Source organism: Lactuca saligna, chromosome 7 (genome assembly GCF_052625555.1).
Source record: "Lactuca saligna cultivar CGN05327 chromosome 7, ASM5262555v1, whole genome shotgun sequence".
Taxonomy (NCBI): Eukaryota; Viridiplantae; Streptophyta; class Magnoliopsida; order Asterales; family Asteraceae; genus Lactuca; species Lactuca saligna.
Window position 1 is genome coordinate 142291833 of NC_136423.1, and position 25798 is coordinate 142317630.

Below are 25798 nucleotides of genomic sequence, written 5' to 3' on the forward strand. Positions count from 1 at the left end.
TCACCTTAAAAAGTGATAACAACACCAATTACCACTCCTAGAAACCCTTTGGTATATGTTTCATTAATTGTTTGTAGGCTTTAATGCTTTATAGAAAAAAGAAAATCATACGAAAAATTAAATGACATAGTAATTCATTAAACTCATGCTATCAATGCATTACATATATCTTTAAACTTGAGAAGAAACCAAGAAAACACTCATTGTCAAGCCTTGAAATCTCATCCCAAATTTGAAAATGTCACACCAAAACCAACCCGAGACAAGAAAAACCAACCGGAGACACGAAAAGTCATTTCATTGTACCGGTTGTTCGTGGTTTCAAGCCAAATAGTAAAAAAAAATGTGAGTTCGGTTCCTAAATCAAATCAAACTAGAACTTAATTTATGGATATGGAGAAACCGAATTACATATTTGGCTTCAATCGGTTTCGATTCCAGTTGTGTTCCAATATTTTGTTCACTCCTAGTTGTAATTAGTGTTCAAAACCAGACCAAACCGAACCATAACTGAAAAACTAAGAACCGAATTTATGGATACAGAGGAACCAAGAACCGAACCAAATTAGATATTCAGTACCCAATCATTTGATCACCTTGGTAGTTATGCAAGGATTTGTAAACCAAATCAAGAATACAAACAAATATTCATGATAGAGTTTGCATTTGATCTACATGATCTATAAAACTTAACATACAAGATTCGCCTGTCAAAAATAAGTCGCACAAATTATCAGGTGCTTTGCTTGCTTGCTAATCTGGTCTATAATATAAATACACACCCAGACACAGTTAACAAGATCACAATCCCACATCTATAATAAAATTTCATACCCAAATCATTTATATCTTTTCCAATTCACCTTTTACATCTAATCAGATCATTGTTTATCAAGTCTACCAAGGCCCTGTTAATGTTCTTCGTAAGCACAGCCTCTTACTCCCCCATGGCAGCTTCATCTTCTCCACTATCTGGATAACAAGATTTGACTTTTCAGAGTCAAAGGATGAAATATTGACATTGAATTATATGAAAAGGGTTTTCGTTAAAAAGAATTAAATCATAGTTACAGTAATCTATATGAAAATTTTTTAGGAGGGAAAACTTTTTGAGCGAAAAAATGAATTTATACATCTGGAATTTGGTTTAAAAAAAAAAAAAAAAGTTTGACTCCAAAAGTCAACGGAGAAAAATGGAAGATGAAGGAATCTCTTCCTACCTGATTCCTCTGCATCTCCGTGATTTCTTCCTGCAGTGAAAATCGATCACCAAGAAACACAATTAAGCGAGTTTATTAATATGATCACGATGCTCAGAGATAGATTTACATTAAATACCTGCTTTTTCATTAATTCGTGGTTTAATTCTTTAAGTTTTGCAACTTCTGCTTCCAATTCCAAAGTATACGCCTGTAAAAAGATCGTTAATTTTGGTTCTCTAATCATGGTATGAATAGTAAGATAATGGAAACTGACCTGCTTTCGAGCCCTAGATCTTGCAGCAGATTCTCGATTTTTGATCATTCTCCTCCGCCGTCTCTCCACCACTTTCTCTAAGGTACCGCTGCTTCTCCGCCCACGAAAACCACCTTCATCAAAAGCATAAAAGGGAGGTGATGGAGTTGAATCGACGTTAGTTTTTGGGATCAAATTACGTGGAGATCCTGCACCAGGACCCCCAAGTTTCTTCATGTTCATCACTCCGTTCTCGACCCCATTAGCTTGAACCACATTAATCTTCATCGGGTTTTCAGATTTACCATTCAATGGCGCCGTGAAGTCCAACGCCGCTTGCTTCGGGAAAAGAGGCTGCGGCTGCGACTGAGGCTGAGGCTGAGGCTGTGGTTTTTGATTTTGATTTGGTTTTGGTTGCAGGTTGACTCCATTTTTATTCTCTGTGATTTGCTGTTGAAATCCCTGGTTTTGATTCGGGTTTTGAAACCCGAACATGAAGCTATTGTTTTCGACATTCTGTGAAACATCACCAAAATACGAGCTGTTTTGAGGGTTCTGAGGTCTCATAGACCCTTCATTCGATTGAATTTGGTTATTTTCAGTTACGACGCCTGCTTTCAGTAAGAAATCCTCTAATGTCATCTCCCCTAAAGTGGGTTCCCGTTGCTCCGCCTGTAAATTAATTTCTCCGATTAAATCGCCGCCTTTTCCTCCGCCGTTACTCTTCATCAACTCTCGCCAGACTTCATCGACGGTTTTCTGGCTAAGTGTTCTTGGTAACGTCAACGATCCTTGTCTTTGTATATTCCCGTTACCGTTATTCGGGATTCCAAAATTAGAAGTCGACGCCATTGATTGAGTCTCTTCCGCAGTCCAAATGTTCTTCAAAAGTTCATCCATGTTCATCGATCCGAAATCCTTCCCACCTCCACCTAATGTGTTCTGTAGCTCATCGAAAGTTAAGGAATAGATTGAAGATTGTCGGGTTAATGGTGAATTTGGTGCCATTTGTCTGATTCCATTCATCTCTGGTTGCGATGTGTCAACGAAGTTTCTGAAGTTGATAAATGAACTCATGTTCTTGAATCTTGAATCCCCAAATCAAATGGAATGCAGATGAATCGCTATGGCTTTGATTTCTTCATACCCAGATGCAAATTTCATCCAAAAAAGAAGAGAAAATTAGTCAATATATAAAAAGTATCAAACTTTCTTAACAAAGTAATAACAATAATCTAAGATTTAGTAACAAGATTTTTGCAATTCTATTTCAATAGGATATTCGTAAGCAAAGCTAAACAATATTAAATTATTAATGGTTTAATTCATAAAAAAAGGAAGAAAAAAGGGTAATGATGAACATGTTAAAAAGTCCAAGTTTGACTTTGAAGTGAAGATTGAGTTATCAATATTATCATTTTCATTCATAAAATTGGACATAAAATAGTATTAAAATAATCTTTAGGGTTATTAAACTAAGCTCAAAATTCTAAATCCAGTTGGAATATTCAAGATATGAAATGAACTAATAATCTCGACGTTGCTTCAAAGGTCAAAATCCCCAAAATACCCAGATGCAATAGCTACAAATCTATGCATCAAATTATCAAGAAAGATTAGCATAAGAACACAAATAATGAAAATCACAATCTTTATGCAAAATCTTTTGACTTTTTGTTATCTTTCTTTGTGCTCACAAAGAGGAAAAAAGCTAGAACACTATCCATAAACATGATTAGAACTATACTCAACAACAAAGCAACAATTTCATCATCAACTAGATACAATAAACCAAGAAACCCAAAGATCTGGATCCAAAAAAGTTTGGACCAATCACATCAAATGAGTTTTAAAGAATTCGGAAGATCAAAATCTATCATAGATAAAAGTTGAAAAGAAATAAAAAAAAGGAAGAGAAAACTAGAGAGAAATATCTTCAGCTGAGTGTGAAATTTGAAGACGATTTTACCCTTTTAGAGTGAGAGATGAGAGGGAGAGGGTGGAGGAGAAGGGCGGCGTGTCCTTTCGTTTCTTGTTTGCTCGGAAGAGATGACAAGTGTCTTCTGCTCCTTTTAAATGGTAAAAACTTCGGTACTCAATTCATTCATGTTTGTCTTCATAAAGCGTAGGTTGTTGAGATTTATGCAACTGTTTCTAAAAACTATATCTACACCCCATTATCTTTCAACTTTTACATAAATGCCCCTCTATTCTTCCAAATTCATTATAGATCATATGTTGTTTTTGCTTCACTGAGAAACTAAGATTCGATTCGAAAAATACTTTAAATGGACTCGATTTACGTAGAGTTGAATCGAGCTACTCGAATATATTATCGATACAAGCATAAGAATTTAAATACTCGGCTTCTTAAGCTTGAGAGCTTAATCATGTAGGGATTAATATGGAATTAACAAAGAAATAATTGTGTTGTTTGTAGGTGAATTTATGAGGTTATAGACTTAAAATCACAAAGAGAAGAATAAATAATAAATATTTGTAGTAATAAATTTCGTTGTTTACAAACTATAAAATAAATAAGAATAAAATGTTAAAGCCCTAGAAGCTCCCAAGAGGATCCCTAGCTTCAATCCATATGCCCCACTCTTTAGTTTACCAACTCATGTTTATCGGTTTATGCTAATTGCTATGTGTCTCCACTTGACAATTGAGTCTCCACTTTTAAACACCTATGGCTAATTAAATGTTGGTCTAAATATTCTAATCAGATTCATGACTTTGGGGAATACAAAATTTAAAATACCAACTTTGTTTTTGTTTTCGTTGTTATTTGATCAATAAATTATTATGCATTAATCCTAACAAATCGAACTTAGTCAAAGTTACATTTTTTATTCTCTATACTATTAATATTTTGAATAATTACTTGAGAGGGTAACATACATTAGCTTTTGGTCACATGTGTTCACTAAATTATTTTTTTTGTTTTATTAACCTTTGAACTTGTTGAAACGTATACATTATACCAGCATGACTGGTAACTAGTGGGTTTTCAACCTATTATTGAAGGTTTCCGACTACTTAATCACATTTGATGGCTCTCCGGTCATCTTCTCAAATGAGCCTCCACCAAACACGAGTTTTTCGGCTATTTCAAACCCACAGATCGAGAGCTCACTTCTACACCTTCTCGATCCAACGGGTCGGTCTCTCAATTTTTCTTCTTCTTTATTTTCGAGATCTATAAATTGATTTCTGTTGATTGTTGCTCGATTGGAAATGGGGTTTAGGTTTGTATCAGTTGCTTAGGAAGATGATGAACAGGGAATAAATATGGGTTTATCGGATCCGACACACACAAACACCTTAAACAAAATTGTGTTTTCGAAGGTCCCGTACCACCACCCAAACACCCCCTGAAGTCATGGATTTGCATTACCCCTTCCCCTTTTCGTGTTTTCTGCCGACTGGATCAGAAAAGAACCACCACAAGACTGCCGAAGGAGCCCCTAGCTGCAACAGTTGACGACATCCTTGCTGCCGTCGATTTTTCTTCCTTCTTTTCTCAATCAAACCAAGAGTCGAAACCCCTTTCTCATTTCCTTATTTCCTGTTGACTCCACAACAACTCTACTACTTTCGTTCTTCTTCCTTCCTCAGCTAAACCGAGCATCGGTGGTGCTCTCCTTGATTGGTGACTGTTGCAGACCGTATTCGGTTCGGTTGCTACTGGTGACGAGACAAGAGAACCAAGGAGGGCTCGTCAGAGATGTATAACTGCCCTCCTCAATTTTCTAGGGTTTTATTCCAAGAACAAGAACGAACAAAGAACACATAGATTTCAAGATTTTTGATTTGGAACCCCACCGATTTTTTATATGTTTTTTCAGGAAGCCATGGAGGTTGATCTAATGTTGGAATGAAGTCATTCATATATTGGTTCCCAGAAAAAAATGGTCTCGCCGGAAGATCAGGTTTAACCGGAGAAGATGATCGAAAAATCATACTTGTCCGGAAAACTCATTTTTTGTCGGAAACAACGCTGAAAACCGACAAAACCCACTATTACCGGTCATACTAGTATAATATATATGTTTCAACAAGTTCAAGGGTTAATAAAGCACGAAAAATAATTTAGTGACCAAATATGACTAAAAGCTAATACATATTACCATCTCAAGTCATTATCCCTTAATATTTACATAACTAAGTCTAGTCTAACTGATCTTGAGTTGAGTTTTGAAAGTACTACTTCAATAAGCTTGAACACAAGTTTGAATATTATCGATTGAGAACAAATTGAATTTTAAGCTTTGTGTTTTCTAAACGATATGAGGTAGATCTTAACTTTGTATCGACTCAACTCGATAACAATCTTGATGCTGGAAGCTCTCTTATTTTTTGGTTGATCTTTAATGTCTTTAGATTAGGTCGAGATCTTCTTATATGAAATGCAAATAAATTGTATCATCCAACTTAGTAAATATCATTCATATAAAAGATTATAAAACATAACTCGTTTGGGTCCAAAGGTTACGTTCTAGAACTTACACAAACAATACGTTTGGATTCCGGTCCAACATTGGTTGTATGAAGCCAATTTTAGTGTCACTAGTCTACGAAGGAGTTCTTTACGACCTAGGCAACTCTTATGATCCTAGCATGGTGTTAAAAGTCCTTTTTTCTCACTATATGTATATACACTTTTGCTATGTGTATGGTGTGGTGTGTTTATTGGGTTGTTAGTATTAAACATTTTGTTGAAGTTACTAAAAAAAAAAGAACAAAGGTTATTTTATAACAAAAAAAAGCAATAAAATAAAGGAACATTTTTGTTAATCACGTCATATTTGATTTATGGTAAGTTTGAGCTATCATATGTGTTATTATGTATAAAAAAAAACCCAAACTAAAAACTAGAACTCTACTTTCTTAAATATATTTATAAGAAAAATACCAAATGCATAGTTCTCTAGATTATGGACGAAATTCGACAATTGTGGGCTATTAAATATGATGAAGATAAACAATCAAGAGGGTTCTCTTCTTTTTGATGGGGGAGTGGGTATTTCTCAATCTTTGAGTTAGTTGGAACAAGTTTGATGACAAATAATTAGCCTCCATACTTTCAAACAAGTGGAAAGATTAGGGACGTATTATGTAAATATAAGTGATAAGTTGATAACAATAAAAAAAATGGAATATTTAAATAAGAAGAGTAAAACGTGGACCAATTATAGTGTCTTTCTGATTGCCCGATGTGGTCTTTTAACCAATGAGAGTGTGCATTGTGGATGAATCCTAGTCGCCCATTTTCTCTTTAAGACAAAGAATAATGCAATTTTTAAAGCTTTTTATGCAGAGAGGAGTTGGTGAGTGGGGAACATGAAGATATGGAAATCCATCATCTTTTAATCCTCCCAATTTGATTCCTCAAATCTCAACCATCAATTTAATTCATGTACGGTCAAGATCATTTGTAGATGTACTATATTATTACCATATTATAATTTATAATATAATTTTGATTATGTAAAAAAATAAGTATATTATATATTATATATATTAATTCAACTAAGCCAAGAGTTTATTTTTGTGTTCAATATATTTGTTAGACGAGTTTTAGTACAACACCACAAATTGTATGACAAAATACATAAGGCTACAAAGTTCAATAAAGTCTCAAATAGTTAAATAAAACTCTCATAACTTATATTAATCTGTGAAGGGTATTCTAACCTCTTGTTAGTTTTTATATAAATTTTTCTTGTTTCGAAAAAGTAATAAATAAATCAATAAAAGAAGTTAGCCAAGTTCAACTATATTAAATTTGGCAAAAATATGTCAATAGTTCAATTTTCATGTAAATGAAGTTAAATTAAAAGTTGAATGAACTTCAAAAAACATGTTCCACACATTTTTTAAGTCAACAGTTTATTTGAATTTCTTTACAAATTTCTGTAGCATCGATTTATATATTATTTATAATATTTTTTTTTAAAATACAAAAGTAGATTGCAAATATGATATCATGTAGTTAATGAGAATATGTCATTTTTAACATATGTTAAATAAAAAATAAGAATCACAATGGTAGATTTGAAATTCTTTCAAAAGTAGATTGCAAATATGATATCTAGTTAATGAGAATATGTCATTTTTAACATATGTTAAATAAAAAATAAGAATCACAATGGTTAGATTTGAAATTCTTACAAAAGTAGATTGAAATACGATATCATCTAGTTAATGAGAATATGTCATTTTTAACATATGTTAAATAAAAAATAAGAATCACAGCGTTAGATTTGAAATTCTTTCAAAATTAAGTGATTTTTATTGACCGACATAATATAAAATTATAAATCATACAAAAACTAAAATATAATAATTTTTGTATGTATATTGCGATATTTTAATTCATTATAGTAACTTTACTACTTATCGAACATGTCCAATTCCTCTATTGTGCTGTCTTGGCTAATAAGAATAAACTACTTTCAACCAACTTTAGGATTTTTATTAAAAAATAAATAAAAAATGATAAAATAATAAACTCTATACATGCTTCAGGTTATTGATGTTGGCGTAGACACAAAGACATGTGTCTAAGGATGTGATCATTTTCATGTGCCATCGTATCCCAATCTCTATACAAGTTGTACTATTCCATGTGACGCCAATATTACTTCTATTTTTCTCTTTATTTAATGGATCTTATGTCTCGAAATATCCCATTCATAGAAGACCCACATGCTTTTGTTTCTTTAGTGTTTTATATAAAACCCTATAGATATATGCAAAGAAGCTAAAAGAGAGAAAAATGAACAATGTTGGATGCAATATGTATATTTCATATTTTTTTTATATGTGTAATGTTGCTAGTACATGAGTATCTATAAGTAAATACAAACAATCCTACACTATTTGTAACACTATATATTCGTGTATAAAAGGATAAAAGGAATTATATACAATGTTAGAAATATGGGATAAACAGATTGTTTGGATTCTCTTAAAATCACGATTCACTATCAAATTGAAATATTTCGATGGTACAGATCGAACACTCAATTTGATAAAATTCAGAGATACGGAATCAAAGAATGCATGTGAAAATGTTCTTCAAGAAGTGTACCAAAATGACCAAAAATGGCTATATGATTCATGTCTGAAAACTATCACTAGACAGTTACAAACTATCATCAAAACTACCAAACCTATCATAAAACAGATTTAGGGAAAATGATCAGTTTTCTAAATACTTGAACAAGTGTGTACTCATACACCATCTTAACTTGTTCAATATTAAACAAGATCAATTTTGGTAAACAAATTTAACATTGTTACATTTAAATAATATTGATGATATTAAATCACCAACATACTAACCATCTAACTATTTTGATAACACCAATGAGTGCTAATAATCAACTCCTTTAACTAACTTATTTATCATCCCTTTCAAGCGAAACAGTGAGAGCGATGTGAAGCTTGTTGGGTAGAGTTTTGAACTATGGAATATATACCATCTTTGTAAAAACATCATAACATAACAAACATTGAAATATTAAGAAAGCCTTATATACTGTATAGGATAAATATCAATTTTAATATATTTAGTGTGTTAATGAAATGTTGGATTGGTCGCTAAGTGGCCGACATCAACGTTTTCACACCATAAGGTTGGTGGGCAAGTACTCAATAACATTGTCATTAAGGCACAATACTTCTTCTTAGCACTATAGCAGACAATTGTATGTTTCTTCTTACTACTCCAACTAATCAGACTAAGCCCAAAAAAAGACACATGCAATAGCCATTAGCTGATTGGCAGTCATCATCACAACAAGCTAGACCAACGCATATGAGCAAGCATGAATTACACGAGAAGAGGCACACATAGAGCGTGTTCGGCAAAACTAGCAGGTAGCGAGTAGCTTGTAGCAGGTAGTGCCAAACGAGGCTTTCTGTTTTAAATGAAACGTTTTGTCAAACACTAGAAGCTAGAAGCTCTCAAACGCTCCGTGTCAAACACGTCCATAATAACAAAACCATGAGAAGTCGTACCATAAAGATATTAGAATTCGTTTGACTGCCACCCAATGTTGATCAGTAGGGGTATAAAGAACCCAAGATATTTTTCTAATAACATAAACGATCTCAACACAAGCGATAGCTAGGTAATAAAATGCCCGTAACAATGATGTCATCAACATAAAAAATAACATATATAAGATGCAGAGGTCCAACAAACAAATAAAGACCTATCAAATATTTAGTATGTAAATCCAAGTGTAAGGCCATGTTTGTTTGGCTCTTAAAAGCTCTTAAAAAGAAGTACCTTTGAATTTATACGATTCAGAGCGTTTGTTTAGGATTTAATTTATCCTCTTAACTAGGTGTGACACGGGCTGATTAAAAAAAATTAAATATAAGATGTAAATATTAATTATTATTTTTTTTAAATTAAAATTTTGAAATAAATATAAACGAATTGGTGAACAAGTAAGTAATTCAATCTATATTAATAAAAAAACATTGACATGTTTTAAATAACTCTGATGAATACAAATGTGTAACAATTAAATATTTTTGAAGTAAACTTTCGAAAAAAATACAATAAAAACATTAATAAGTGTGTAATTAAATCTATATTAATAAAAAAACTATTTACATGTTGTAAATAATTGTTATAAATTACAAATTTCCAAAAACTTTATTGAATACAACATTTGATGTTATATTGTTAAGTTTACTGTTATTGTCTAAAATTAATATTTTTAATCTATCTCTATTTTTAACTCTCGACAATACAACATTCAACTGCCCACAAGTGAACATTGGTTGTCTCAAAAAACAACCTCACATTCGATAACGACTGTCATTGATTGTTGTTTATTGTTATCGCAAAACATACAATCAATAAAAATTGTTTTCTCTAAAATGTGAAATGAATCATTTCATCCGAAAACGTCAAAGACATTCTTAGAATAAACATATGATTTTCTTATATTATTTTCAGAAATCATCTCTGCTTCTATAACATACTTATCCAATGTTATAACCTGTAACCTCGCTTATTTTTTGTATGTGCTTATTTTTTTTACGTTTCGATGTAACTTTTATCAATATATTCGTCAATAAGTCGAAATATAAAGAAATAAGAACGTACATACAGATAAGCATGAAAACATAAAAGAAATTACGTCAAAACGTAGACGAACTCGAATTTATATCAACATGTATATAAGCACGCGTTAATATAAATTAATGAACGGAAGTTTTAAATTTACTTTGAAACGTTGACCACCTTAAATTTATACCGACATGTACATATAAATAAGCACGTAAAAATAGTTTTTTTTTAAGTTAATGAACAAAAATTATTATATGTGACCCGACTCATACGTAGGAAATGTACATAAAATTAATATCGCTCACTAAGGTTTCTGCAACTATAAATATCGCTCACTAGGAGCCATATTCCATACCCGTGATCATTCGATCTTCTCTGCTATCCTCTCTCCCTCTTTCTGTGATATTTGCTTCTGCAAAATCATGTTTCTTTCGTTTCTTAGTTATCGCTTTACGTTTATTCCTTCTCCCATAGTTGTTATAATGAAGAATAATATGCATCAAATCCTTGGTGTTTACGTTGAAGCTTACAACCTTAGAGCGACGTAAAAACGTTGAAGGACAGAAGCTTCTTCGATGCAGTCGTTTACTAGTCGAAGATCTGCAACTACGATGTTGGTTTTGCTTTACTGTTATGTTTTTGGATTTCATTCGATAACGGAACAGTTTGCCTTTACCCCTTTCTTATAATCATATATGATCGTGAATGATCAATTTGGTTTCTGGACCAAACCTGGTTAATAAGAATTAGATTTATTATTCACAACTAATCGACATATACTTCTCAATATTATTATTATTATTATTTGTTGGTTTTCTTGTGTGTCTATTGGTTATGATATTCAATTGGTTTAGCCTAAATTTTATTTGGAATTTCTAGAGTTATTATCTAGAGAGGGTAAATATAGTCCTAAGGCATGTCACAATTGGTTACATATATATTTTTTTTTTTTTTGAAACGGCAAATAATATAAATATCTCCTGTGCTTAGGATTGAACTCATAACCTCCTAATTAGTTGTTAGATTAAAGACCTCCTTGTTAGCCAAGTGAGCTAATCCTAACTTGTAATTGGTTTCATATACTTGTAGAAAATGCCAACTATTTGCCTAGCAACAACTTTAGCATGAAAGTTTTAATTAGAATATGAATTTAGCTCGTTGTGATAGTGTGTTCTATGCCAACGATATAGTAGGATATACATGATTTAGCTATTACACGAATCATAAGATGGGATAGTATGGATCAAGTAAGGAAAAACATATGGAACATGTTGAAAAATAATTGAAGCAATTGGTTATGAAAACTATGTTTAAGTCTTTACGTTTTTATATTACGATATTGCATATTTTGTTTTCTAAATAACTTAATCAACTTTATATTAGTTTGTATATTATATATATACTAGATGTTTAGTTAATATTACAGCTTTATTTCAATAGGTAAAAAAAAAACGTCATGAGAATGTATAACGAGAGAAAGTAGACAACATTTATTTAAAAACTAACGTTTTTAATCACTGTATTTTGATAAACTCGATATAACTCAAAGTAAATTACAAATTTGGTCCTTATGTTTTATTTAAAATTATAAGTTCAGACCAAATCTTATAATTTTTTCAATCTCACTCTAAAATAAACATAAAATATTATATTTGCCAAATTTAATTTCTAAGTTTTATATTTACCTTTTAAAAAATTTTAAAATATCCTATATGTATTTTTTAAATATCAAAATATCATAAATGCTTTTCTTAAACATTAAAATATGAATAATAATAATATCTAAAATATCATCCATTCACATTCCATATAACATGATAATATTCAATTACAAAAAATAAGCTATCAACACACACATTCAATGGAGAGGGCTGAAGATGAAATATTTTTTTGTCAAAAAAATAGCATTCCAATAATTTAAAAGTAGACGTTCATCATTATAGATGTACGCATAATATGTTAATTTTTTTTAATTATTATTCTAATTTTAATATATAAGGGTAAATGGTGTCATGTTATTTTTATCGATGGTAAAAGGGCGTCACATTGGTGTCATGTAGACTTTTACAAATTTCATATTTTTTACCTATGAAGTGTGGTGTCTGCCTATGAGATTTTATTCTTTTTCTTTTTTAATTTCATTTTAGAAAAAGATTATTCTTTTTTTAACCATACTAAAATTTAAAATAACATAAACTTGAAAATTACATTTAAAAAATCCTAAAAATTAAAAAAAAAACATGAAAATTAAAATTACATTGAAAACCTAAAAATTAAAAAAAAAACATGGCATTATAATTTAAAAACCTAGAAAAAAAAAACAAAGCATCGAATTTTCAGTTGCTTTTCAGATTATATTTTTCCCGAATCAATGCTTTCATAAATTTTGCCGCTTATTGATCTTCCGGGTCGAGGTGCCTCACGTCTTGCATTAACAATGTATACTCAGTGAGTCGAACTGTTTAATCCATATGTCTATCCAATGTTGAATTCAATTGTGTCATTTGTATCATCATTTATTCCAATTTGGCTGACCACTCGGTACGACTGAAGAATTTGAAGAAGTCGCTTTCCCTTTTCCTTTTGCTCGAGCTTTGTTTTGTCCATTCCTATTGGACGAGGAAGCGGACGTATTTCTTCAATATCGTTGTTATCATCATTAAGATTAATGTTTACGTGACCATCCGATGAGACTTGTTGCGAGCTCGAATACGAAGATGTCCGACTTTTTTTGGTGAGTTTGCAATTTATTCATGTGTTGCAAGTTCCCTCCACCTAATGCTTCTTTTGACAACTTCTCACACATGAATAAACTTAAAAGACTTTTGCATATCATTTTGGAATGTAGTGCGTGTGTTTTTTTTTTTTTTTCAACAAACTCGCTTCACTTTCTCCGCTAGCTCGTTGTTTCTCAAAGTTTGTGTAAATTTCATTCGAATGTGTGACGACTTCATTCATAAGATTCCATTTGGAGTTACATTGATCAGAGGTCCGATAATCTGGACTTCGAACTATTCCCCTACAAAAGCGCTCCGTAATACGTAACTAAAACTAATCACGATTTTGACCATTTCCTGTGTCATCATCTTCAGATATGTCGACCTATGCCCTTGCTAACTCAACTTCTTCTTTTTGTGTCAATCTTCTCGGATCAGCATTCCCTTTCTTTTGTTGTTGAGGTTGTTATTGTTGTTCTTCGTGTTCGGTTGAAGGTGTGAATGGCGGTTAAAATGGAAATTGGGTTTGAGATGGTTGGGTTTGAGGTTGAGATTGAAAATGGAATTGTTGAGGCATTTGAAATTATGAATATTAGCTAGGAACACCATTCATTTATGGTCGGTAAGGTGGTGGTGATGACAGATGGCAGTCGAAAAGTGCGTAGGCGTTGTTAACATTGGTTTGGAGCATTTTGTTTGGAAGAGTTTTAAATGTTGGAAGAAGACATTTTCAAGAAAAAATTGTTGTTGAGAGTGTATAGTGGTGATTTTTGAAAATGTGATTTGTATATATAATAGATTAAAAAAGAAAAAAAATGAAATATGCCAAAACAAGCCGGTTCCGACCGTTTGGCAACGTTCCATTCTTAAAATCGCCACAAAAATCACACATTTGTCATCGATAAAGGACCACTAGCGATGAAAGGGCGCCATGTTGGGCATTATCGGTGTCCCTTCTACGATACCGTTCAACCTAAAAATGATTATAAAGTATTAAAAACATTGTAAAAAAAGATTTAGGTATATATGATATTTTGAAGGTTTATAAAAGATAAATATAATATTAAAAAATTAAGTTGGACAAATATGATATTTTAATATTTAAGAACATATCTTAAATTCTTTTTATTTTTATATGGTATATTCATTAAAAAAATTGCAAAATCAAAGAAAAATATTAAAAAAATAAAAAATTAGACTAAATTTGAAATTTAAATCATTGTATAATATTATAATTAATATATTCAGTTATTTCTTTTTATCATAGAAAATATAATTACCCAATTTTTAGTAAAATGGGCCAATAAAAACACCACACTAACACAGGCACACAGCTATATTCTGTATAATAGGTGAGGTCCAATTTATCTGGGCCCACTTTGTAGCCCAATTTAGTTAGTTTTTAGACAGTGGGCCCACAAACATCACACTTTTAAATACTCACTCTCCCTCTCACGCCTGGAGAACCCTCTCACTGTCTCCGTCATTCTCAACCGTAAACCATTTCAAAAAATTCAGCAGAAACGTTCCTCCGCCGTCGACGGCGGAGCTGTGCAGGATGACAAGCTCAAAACAACACCCTAAGCTTCTGTCCAAACAACTCTCATGGTCTCCGGACATCCACCGCGACATAGAATGGCAGAAGCTTAAGATCAAACAGCTACGTCGTTTCCGCCACCGCCGCTGCAAGAGCATCGACGCTACTCCTGAAGTTGACGTCACTGATGATGATTTGAAGGAGCTTAAAGCGTGCTTTGATTTAGGTTTCGGTTTTGATTTCTCTAGCGATTTGGATCCGAAACTCTCGCAAGCTTTTCCCGCTCTAGAATTGTACGCCGCCGTTAACCGGCAGTACAATCGCAGACTACTGTCAAGGTCTTCGTCGTTAAGTTCTGATTCATCTTCAACCTCATCAACCCCCATCTCCACACTTATCGATCCAAGTAAACAAAATTTCGTGTTCCGATTACTTTTTTTTTTTGATTTGTTTTCCTAAATCTCGATTAAGTCCAGTTCTGATTTGAATTGTTATACAGGCGATGATCCGGAAAAGATGAAGACGAAATTGAAACAGTGGGCGCAAGTGGTTTCGTGTTCTGTTCATGAAGCTTCTTCACAATCACAAATCACAACCAGTGACAAACATAATTAAGAGATAGGAGATTTATATAAGGTACAATTCGGTATATCTTTTGTGCCTTTGTCATAAGAAGAATCGAATGTACATAAGTCTTATCAGTTCAAAAAACCTCCATTGATGAAAAGAAGGAATGGACATCAGATTCTATCTAATCCGATAGAACATTCCACCCAAAAACTTTCAATAATTGAATAAATTATGTACAAAATCTTAACATTGAAGTTGTCTAACTGAAATAATGATTACTTCTTCTTCTCCTTCTTCATGTCTTCTTCATAATTCATGAATCAATGGAAATAGCATCCGATCTTTCGAATGAAATGAAAAATCAATGATTTAATTGTTAATTGTTGATTAATTTTTTATACAAAAAATGTGCTTTCTGTTACGTGGTGAACACCCATCCATGAAGACACACATGTTTAACAAATCAGAAAAAGGTGAGAATGAGTTTTGCTTGACACAAGAATCGCAAAGCCAAATTTCACTTTCACGTGAAAATAGTTCCCAAAATTTGTTTTATATTTGTCTTCAACAATTGAATCTTTCTTTCTGACATATCCACGAAAAGGGACCACGCTTTTTTGCTTTCAATAAATAAACCCAAACAAATCATCATTTTCTTTCTACCTTTTTAGTTGCAAAAATGCATCACACATATTGCTTGTGATTTGTGAACTAACTTTTTTCCATTAAAAATATCTTTGGGTAAATATTTCATTAGTCTTTTCTTTTTCATATACTTTAAAAAAAAATTAACTTTATACCATCTATAAAATATTATAGCCTCTATTTCATGTAATATGAACAATGAAACACAAAAAGTAAAATAATAATTAGAAAATATTAATTTGCAAATAATTATGGACACAATTGGTTGTTTTTTTTCCCCAAAAAATAACAGAAGAAAAAAAGTACACGAAGGGAGCGGTGCCACAATTTTTTAGTCAACATAGGTAGATAAAAGACAATAATTACTTGAAAATAAAAGACAAGAATTAAGATTTGACAATACTAAGGTTGGAGGGTTTGGTGTTATCGAAACCGCACTTTCTCCCCCGCTACATAAGAGGCATGTCATTTTTTACTACTTAAGTATGGTTTCTTGCCACACCAAGGGAGCGGTGCCACAAATTTTTTTTTTCTTAAACTATTTTAATTTAATAAAACTTTTTTTTAACTATTTTAATTTAATAAAACTTATATTTAAAAAAAAAAAAACATAATTTTTCATTACTTGAAAATAATAATAAAAAAAAACATTATATTGCATTACAAAAAAAAAAACACGAAAACCGCACACATGACATTTAAATAATCCTAAAAATTTAAAAAACACAAATAAAATAACTAAAGCAAACTACATAAAGTCGTTCTTCGAGAACTCGTCTTCGGGATCATCCGATGGATCCAAATTAAGGTTAATGTTTTGAACCCCGTAAATGTGTTCCACCAAGTCATTGCGAAGATTGTGAAATGTTTCAGTGCAACGTATCCCTGCTCTCCTGTTTATATACTCCTCGCCACCAATTTCTATTGGCTGTGTTTCTGGTATGGTTTCTTCCTCGTTAAACGCACATATCGCTCTTCCTTCGTCTTCAATAATCATGTTATGCAATATAAGACATGTATACATGATTTCTTAAAGTTTTTCCTCGCCTAAATAAGTTGTTGGTTTTTTCAATATGAACCACCGTTTCTTCAAAGCTCCAAGAGCACGCTTAACATCATTCCTAGCTCTTTTTTGAGCTCTCTTGAATTTATTTCGTCTAGAACCATGTGAAGCTGTAAACGATTTAACAAACACAACATACTCAAGATAGATTCCATCGACCAAATAATAACCATACTTATATGGCGTTCCATGCACTTGAAAAGAAGAATCTGGTGTGGATCCATCGTATATGTTGTTAAATATTGGTGAACGATTAAGAACGTTGATGTCGTTAATCGAACCAGGAGAACCAAAAAAAGCATGTCAAATCCACATATCTTGTGATGCAACTGCTTCAAGTATGACCGTTGGGTAACCATGATCACTTCGGGTAAATTGCCCATGATATGTTGTAGGACAATTTTCTCATGCCCAATGGAGACAATCTAAGCTTCCTAGCATCCAGGAAACCCATGCACACTAGGATGATGAGCTTGCAATTGCAGGATGTCATTACGTGTAGGCTTACGTAAATATTTTGGACTATAAAACTGAATCACAATTTTGCAGAAAAAATGGAGACTATCTCGTGCGATCCTAGTAGACATCTCAAAACTTTTGTCTAATGCATCAGACGGAATACCGTATGCTGACTGACGAAGTGCGGCCGTGCATTTTGGTAAGGGAGTGAACCGGGGTGTACCTCTAGCATCGTAGCGTTGTTGGAAAAAACTGCACTCCCTCGTTACATCTTCAACTATACGTTCGAATAAACCTTTGAGTATTCTGAAGCGCCTACGAAAATAATACGCTTGATAAGTGACATTCTCTACAAAATAGTCTTGTACAAAACGTTGGTTGGCCTTTTCACGATTTCTGCAAATATAACTTCGTGTTCTCCGTTGAGAACTTGCAGCTGCGTTGTTACATACAACGTTGTATGTTTGTTCCGCCATTTAAACACACATAATAGCAGTATCAAAAATAGTCTGAAATTCTTCAAAAGATGACATTTTTGAGAGAGTGTTGATTTAAAAAAAAAAAAAAAATTTGAGAGAGAGAAGAGATTGTGTTGTGAAAAAAAATGAAGTTGATATGTATATATATAAGAAAGAAAAAGCAAAAGCAAAATAATAATAATAATAATAATAATAATAATATAATTAATTACTCAACAACCGGTCAAATCCTTCCCAAATTTCCTTCACCAATCACAAAACGCGGCTTTAAAAGACTGCACTGCAGTCAAAACCACGCAAGACCGCGGTCCCAAACCGCAGCCACAAAGTGCAGCCTAATATCCTCTCCATGTGCACTTTTTATATATCTTAGAACCTAACCACCTAGTACAAGATGAGATTACGTTAGAGAATATAATAAGTATATGATTACATAATCTCTTGTAATAGCGACATATATGAGTTTTCCAACTAATTTTTGGTATCCAATCATATTAAGTAAATAATTATCACGATCTAATTCATAGTTGCCGATAGTCAAAGTTAAACTCTATATGAGTGTTAATCGGGCTTACACGTAAGTATATACCATGTCCATATGAAATTAGATTAAGATAATATTTACATTAGAACATATATAAACCTTGATTGGTTTTTTTGAAATTAAATTCCGTACGATACTTTTATATATATATATATATATATATATATATATATATATATATATATATATATATATATATATATATATATATATATATATATATATATATATATATATATATATATATATATATATATATATATATATATATATGGTCTTCACTCGAAAAATTGAACTTAAATAAACACAACAGACGATTATTAGTTTGATAACATAGTGCAAAATTTCTTTTTGACAAAGAAAAAAATCTCTAACAACAAGTATTTCTTTGAACTTAATTTCACCAGATGATTTGACAACACTAATACCCTCTCCATGTGCACTATTTATATACCTTAGAACATAACTATATAGTTGAAGATGCGATTATCTTAAAGAATATTTGTATATGATTATATAGGGTATTGTAATAGCGACGTATATGACTTTTCCAACTAATTTTTCATATCAAATCGTACAAAGTAAAGAATCAATCACAATTTAATTTGCAATCACCGATAATCAAAGTTAAATCCATATGAGTGTTAATCGACTTACAGGAAGCATACCATGTCCACATATAAATTTTACTCTTGCAAATGAAGCGTTTTTTTTAGCTACATGTCATATTCTCAATCAATTTATCAAATATCATTTTATGGTTATTTTGAATTAATTTCTGTTCCACACGTCATTTCATGAGTTTTTCTATTTTAATAAACTAGGTGTAAAACATATATATTATATGAGTTGATTAAATACTAAAATTTAAATTATAAGTATTTTTTAAAATAAAATTTTAAAATAAGGAATAAACAAACATTTTAATTACAATTTACTATCATATTTATTACATTTAATACTTTACATATATAAGTAAAAGTATTATGTGGTTTTTTAATTTTAAAAATTGAAAAAACTCATAAATTGACATTTGATATTATTTATTTAAAAAATATCTTAAAATAACAAGTGTCAAAATTAATGATAGATTGACAAGTGATAAAATTATTTTCATTTATTAGGGAGGACTCTACATAATATTTTAATGTAATAATTACAATAAATATAGTAATAAATAAGTATCAATTTCATTAATATATTTACCTTCTTACTTTAAAATTTCTCAAATTAAAGCCCATTAGTTTATTTTGTTTATTTATTTACATTTAAAAGATTAACAAATCAATTTTAATAATTTATTATTTTTCTTATTTTTTATAAATCCAAAGTTTTTAAATATTTAGACCTTTATATATATATATATATATATATATATATATATATATATATATATATATATATATATATATATATATATATATTAACTCATTTAGTACATATGTCTTACACCTAGTTAAGATATTATTTACATTAGAACAAATATATACCTTGATTAGTTTTTAGAACTTAAATTCCATACAATACTTAAAAATATCTATGGTCTTTACTCAAAAATTTGAATTTGAAGAAATATTTTACATCCTTGGCTTCTTGATTGTTATTTTTAGTGCTAATAATGTTTGTCCACATAAACCAACAAACAATAAACATGTTTGTATCAAATAATATAGATGGAATAATCGATTCTTATTTGCTTAATACATGCTCACATAAGAAAGAAGTTTCATTCTATTGTTTAAGAGTTTAAGTAAGTTCACAAAAATAGTATTGTTTTTTTTTTTTAAATAAATAAAAAGAGTATAATTCTTCATCAAGTTATTTATATAAAAAATCATTATTAATGTCTAATTGATACAGTTTATAATTATTATTAGTAGTTAAAGAATATACACAACCAATGGTCATTAGTTTGGTAACATACAAAAAGATTTTATTATAGTGCACATCCTCTTTTTGAGAAAAAAAAAAAAAAAAAAAATCTCTAACAAGTCTTTCTTTGAACCTTTAATTCACAAGATGATCTCTATTTAATTTTATATGCCTACTTACACCCGACAATGTTCTTGCTTGGTGGAAATACGGTAATAATTCAAGTACTATTTTCATAAAGTGTATCCACTTTATTGTTCATGGAATAAATCTGATATTTATCCTTATAGTTTGCGTAAGATATTTCCTTCCACAATATAATTATTAAAATGTTTATGTAGATGTAGATTTTCACTTGATATCCTAAAACTATAAATCCCCATTAAATTATCATTATATCTAATTAAAGTTTCACTAAAACTCATTAAGAGGTTCTTGGAAAAAAATACACTCGCGTTTAGAAAAAAAAAATCCACCCTAGAATTCGTAAATACAATTACATTATCACTTGGAAACACTTAGTAGTCTTTTAAGTTGATTTTTGGGAAGAATAAAGACTTACAAACATTTTCAAAATTTTATCTTTTGATTTTAACAAAAAAAAAAAAAAAAAATCATTACAATGAAAATCATCAACTATAATAAGAAAAGAGATAAATATGTGTCTACTCTTCTTTGGAGGAAAAAAAATATGTGTCTACTCATGACCCTCTATGGCCCAACAATATCTAAATGGACCATTTCAAGTCCACACCATTTATGAACACTTAAAGAGAGTGGTTAGCTTTATGAAATATATCACATGGTTTAATGCTTTATTTTCCTAATGAAAGTTTTGTTTTCAATAAAAATCAACACATTATTATATTGGTAACATTGTCTATGGTGTTAAGTATACAACACAACAAGTAGCAAAGTAAATTCACATTTTCACTCTTATGTGAATTATAGCAATCAAGATAATAAATAGCCCCCCTTCCATTCTACATTGTCTATTTTTAACATGAAACCTAAACGTAACACTACTAAGATTGACAAAACCTTTATATTATTTTAATATCCCTCAATTTTAACATCAAATATATCAATTATAAAAAAAAATTATTGCATAAAGAATGACATTATGATTTAGTGGAAAGGTTAATTTCACATTTACGATTTAACTAGGATTTTACCCGCCGCACGTTGTGGCGACAGTAATGTATTTAACAAGTAGCAGAAAGTAAGTTGCTACATGTTGACCAGAAACTTAGGAAGATTTAAATTGACAAAGTATAATAGTTTGGGGCGAAAATCATGCCAAACAAAAATAATTAAAAGCATATTATATATGACACGCATTTAAAAATAAATAACTAAAGTTTTTTTAATTAAAAAACAGAAATTCAAATAATTAAAAACGTATTATATGTGTCCCGACTTAGACGTAAGAAACGTACATAAACATAAGCACGAAAATGTAATAAAAAGTTACATTGAGACGTTGATAGACTCAAATTTATACCGACATGTACATAAAAAAATATTTGTTTTAAATCAACGAACTAAAGTTATAAATTTACGCTGAAACAATTTACGTCGAAACGTTGGTCACCTCTAATTTATATCTACACATACAAAAGGTTACAAAATTAGAGGGATGATAACCATACGAAAATCAGATTATATACATATTATCGGGAATAAAATAAAAGTTTAAAAAATAGAATGAGTGAAATTGACATTTTCCAACGTTTGAATACATTGGTGAACATGATAAAAAAATAATAGGTTGAAAATGTCATTCTATAAAGTATAAAGACGTTAGTAATATAAATATAATATGGGGCTTAAATTGCCAAAAATAAAAAAAAAGAAGAATATTAAAGGATTGAAAATTGAAAAAAAAAAAATTGGAAGTGAACGGAAAGAAAAAGTAAGACCGTCGACATTGGATTTTAGAAGATATATAATAATTATAGCTTCCAATGTTTCATCTCTAATAAATAAACATAAATATCATTTTTCAATATGTTTAGTTTTTTTTCATAAAACACAAGGTTTTGCTGCAATATAAATTGCGGCCCTATTGTCACAATGCAATAAAATAAATATCGATCCAATTATATTCAAATCATTTAATAATTTTATTACAAGTGTTATTTTACAAGTGATTATGGACATCACACGATATTCGGCTTAAGCTGAGAATCTGGACACAATTGGTTGATTTTTATTTTTTGTAAACAATAAAAGAAGACATTAAAAAAAATACACAAAAACATATAACATGTGTGTGGATGAAGTGCATTTACTCCAATTTAAGTCAACATAGTGAAACAAAGACAATCATTTAGATTTGACAATACTAATAACTCTCCATGTGCACTATTTATATACCTTAGACCTTAAATATCTAAATAAGATTATCTTGGAGAATATGCGTGTATGATTATATCGAGTCTTTTAATTGCGAGATACATAAGTTTTCCAAATAAAATTGGTATCTAGACATCTAGTCATATCGATTAAAAGAACCATCACAATTCAATTCGCATTCATCGATAGTCAAAGTTAAATCCATACGAGTGTTAATCTACTTACAACTATGCATACCATGTTCATATGTAATAGATTAAGACAATATTTACATTATACATAACCCTTGTTATGTTTTTAGAACTTCAATTCCATGAAGTACATAGAGATATCTACGGTCTTTACTCACAAAAATTGAAATTGAAGATATAGTTTACACCCTTGGGTTCTTGATCATTATTTCTAGTGTTAATAATGTTGTCTACATAAACCAACAAAGCAATAATCCATTTGCATCAAATTTAATATAGAATAATCAATTCTGATTTTCTTAAAACTATTCTCATTCGTAAGGATGAAGTTGATTTTTCATTCCATTAAGGGTTCTGATTAAATCCATAAATAGACTTACTAAGTTTGCAAAAATAAGTATTTTTTATAGTTAAGTTTTGGAAACGGCCAATATTATAAAAACGCACCCAAATAGTAAGAAACTATAGGGGAAAATTTAGCGCTTACATATTACATATATAAAGAAATTAAGTCTAAGACGAAAAAGGACAAGAGAGACACTCTTCCTAGTTACAAAAACCACATTTACCTCTACATTTTACCCACAAATAAACTAAAGTTTTGATATTGTCCACCACACCATTTGGAGTGATGAATTTTGCTTGGAATATCCGATCATTTCTAGCTCTCCATATACTCCACAACATCCCGTAGCAAATGACTGTTAATCGTTCCCTTTTCTTAGGGCATCTCCCCTAGTTGGCTGCAAAAGAAGTAATATCTTCTACATTATGGAAATCGATCTGATCTATTCCACACCAGTTAAGTATGGACTTCGTGACTGACTTCGCATAAGGACATTCCACCAAAATATGATTTGCATATTCAATTCCACCAATACATGAGCTACAATTACAAGTGTCGAGATTAACCCCACGATAGGAGAGGGCTACAGCTGACGGATTTTTCCCTATCACAGCACACCATATGAATGTAGTTACTTTAATTGGAATGAGTTTACACCAACTTATTTGAAAATGGTGTACATTTGCGTTGAATCCCTGATCAATCTTTTTCCTGAGGAGGTCCACCCTATATTTTCCATTCGCCGATAGTAAACATGACAGTTAATCGACCCCAAGTTAGGCCTGACAATCGTGTCGTGTTCGGGTTGGCGTGTTGCGGGTTGGCGGGTCAAGATATGCCAACCCAAACACGACCCATTTAATTATACAAGTCACGGGTTGGCGGGTCACGAGTTGGCGCGTTTGGAACATAAACCCATATATGATCCGCCAACCAATTTATTTATATGGGTTCACAAGTTGGCGATTTCGTGGGTCAGATTTGGGTTCGTGGGTTAGATTCCATAAATAAAATTGACAATTAAACATGAATAAATTCTTGATGGTTGATGCAAACATATCTGAATTTTAGACACTTAGGTCTTAAACATCCAAATGAAAATTAAAAACATTCAAAGAAACATGTTCAAACTAAATATTAATACAAACATAGATAATTCAAATGCTAAAGTAACAACCACAATTCTCATTTTTTTCTCCCAAAAAACAAAGTCAATTTTCCAACACCATTTCGATACCTGATTTCGATCACAGAGTAACAGAGGGGAGAGTGGGACTGTGGGAGACTGGAAGTCTGGAAGAGGGAGATACGCTCATACACGATTTGATTTTAAGATTATTATTTAAGGCAAATGGGCAAAATGGTTACATACTTAGCCTTACAGGTTATGACTTACGACATTAGACCATCCACCACGAGTCAAAATGTCAAAACAGTCAAATGGTCTATGAATCAATGATATATATTATATAATACTTATTAAATATTAATACTTGATACATAAATACATTTAAAAATAAAATATATTTTTTTTATTAAAAATATAAACGGGTTGGCGGGTCAACCCGTTTATTTTTTTGCGAAACCCATATATGACCCGTTTAATAAACAGGTTGGCGGGTTAAAAAACTCAACCCGAACCCATTTATTTCGTGTCGTGTCGTGGGTCGTGTCGAGAATTGCTAGCCCTACCCCAGGTTGTAATCGTATCGAATCCATGTCATTGACTAGACGTTCTAGTTCAGAGGAGCAACCAGCAACAATAGGACATGATCTCCAATTCCACATGTTCCCGCCTTCGTTTTTTCTCTCTGAAACCTTACATGACTTCTTTTTTTCAAGTTCATATAATCTGGGGTATTTTGTTTTCATGTTTACACCACCAACAGCCCACGGGTCATGCCAAAACAGAGTATTATCCCCAGATTTGACAATTTGCACGAAGATATCATTATAACTAAGTCCCAATGCATCAATATCCTTTTTAACTCCAACATTATTCTTCCAAACTCCAGTTATTCTTTTTTTTGCTAAGTACTCAACTGGTTTATTTCCCAGATTATGAAGTCCTACAATGACTCTGGCCCATAGTGAGGAGGGTTCAAATTTAAGTCTCCACCACCATTTAACATTGAGAGCAACATTCAGTGTATGAATTGCTCCGACTCCCAATCCACCAAGTTCCTTAGGAGCAATAACATTGTCCCATGAAACCCAATTAATTTTATTTTTTTCTTCATGACCCCCCATAAAAATTTCCTTCTTATCTTCTCCAATTTTTCAATGACTCCGATGGGAGCTCTAAATAAAGACATGTAATAGGTAGGAAGATTTCCTAGAACAACTTTGATTAAGGTAAGCCTTCCGCCAAATGAAAGGGTTTTATCTTTCCAACGAGAGAGTTTGTTGCGAAACTTTTCAATGATTGGGTTCCAGTTTTTTATCAGGTTCATGTTGGTTCC

The 25798-nt window shown here is 31.2% G+C and overlaps 2 protein-coding genes across 2 annotated transcripts; one reads left to right on the forward strand and one right to left on the reverse strand.

Moving 5' to 3' along the window:
• Positions 1-710: 710 nt before the first annotated feature.
• On the reverse strand, positions 711-3579 carry LOC145004277 (ABSCISIC ACID-INSENSITIVE 5-like protein 7). Its single transcript, XM_078963170.1, has 5 exons — positions 3425-3579; positions 1477-2594; positions 1339-1410; positions 1221-1250; positions 711-972 (listed from the first exon to the last, which is right to left on the reverse strand). Exons 2-5 carry the CDS (start codon positions 2530-2532, stop codon positions 898-900), a joined length of 1233 nt encoding a protein of 410 aa, XP_078819296.1. The 5' UTR covers positions 2533-2594; positions 3425-3579; the 3' UTR covers positions 711-897.
• An 11142-nt stretch (positions 3580-14721) lies between these two features.
• Positions 14722-15657, forward strand: LOC145005486 (uncharacterized). Its single transcript, XM_078964569.1, has 2 exons — positions 14722-15215; positions 15309-15657. Exons 1-2 carry the CDS (start codon positions 14831-14833, stop codon positions 15422-15424), a joined length of 501 nt encoding a protein of 166 aa, XP_078820695.1. The 5' UTR covers positions 14722-14830; the 3' UTR covers positions 15425-15657.
• Positions 15658-25798: the final 10141 nt, after the last annotated feature.

Bases quoted from the DNA above. Each gene is read 5' to 3' on its own strand.
- LOC145004277 (XM_078963170.1), bottom strand. From the start codon at position 2,532: ATGAGTTCATTTATCAACTTCAGAAACTTCGTTGACACATCGCAACCA. The intron at 1,411-1,476 runs GTCAGTTTCCAT...ATCTTTTTACAG, and splicing joins GATCTAGGGCTCGAAAGCAG to GCGTATACTTTGGAATTGGA. The intron at 973-1,220 runs GTAGGAAGAGAT...CTTGTTATCCAG, and splicing joins CGGAGATGCAGAGGAATCAG to ATAGTGGAGAAGATGAAGCT.
- LOC145005486 (XM_078964569.1), top strand. From the start codon at position 14,831: ATGACAAGCTCAAAACAACACCCTAAGCTTCTGTCCAAACAACTCTCA. The intron at 15,216-15,308 runs GTAAACAAAATT...ATTGTTATACAG, and splicing joins CTCCACACTTATCGATCCAA to GCGATGATCCGGAAAAGATG.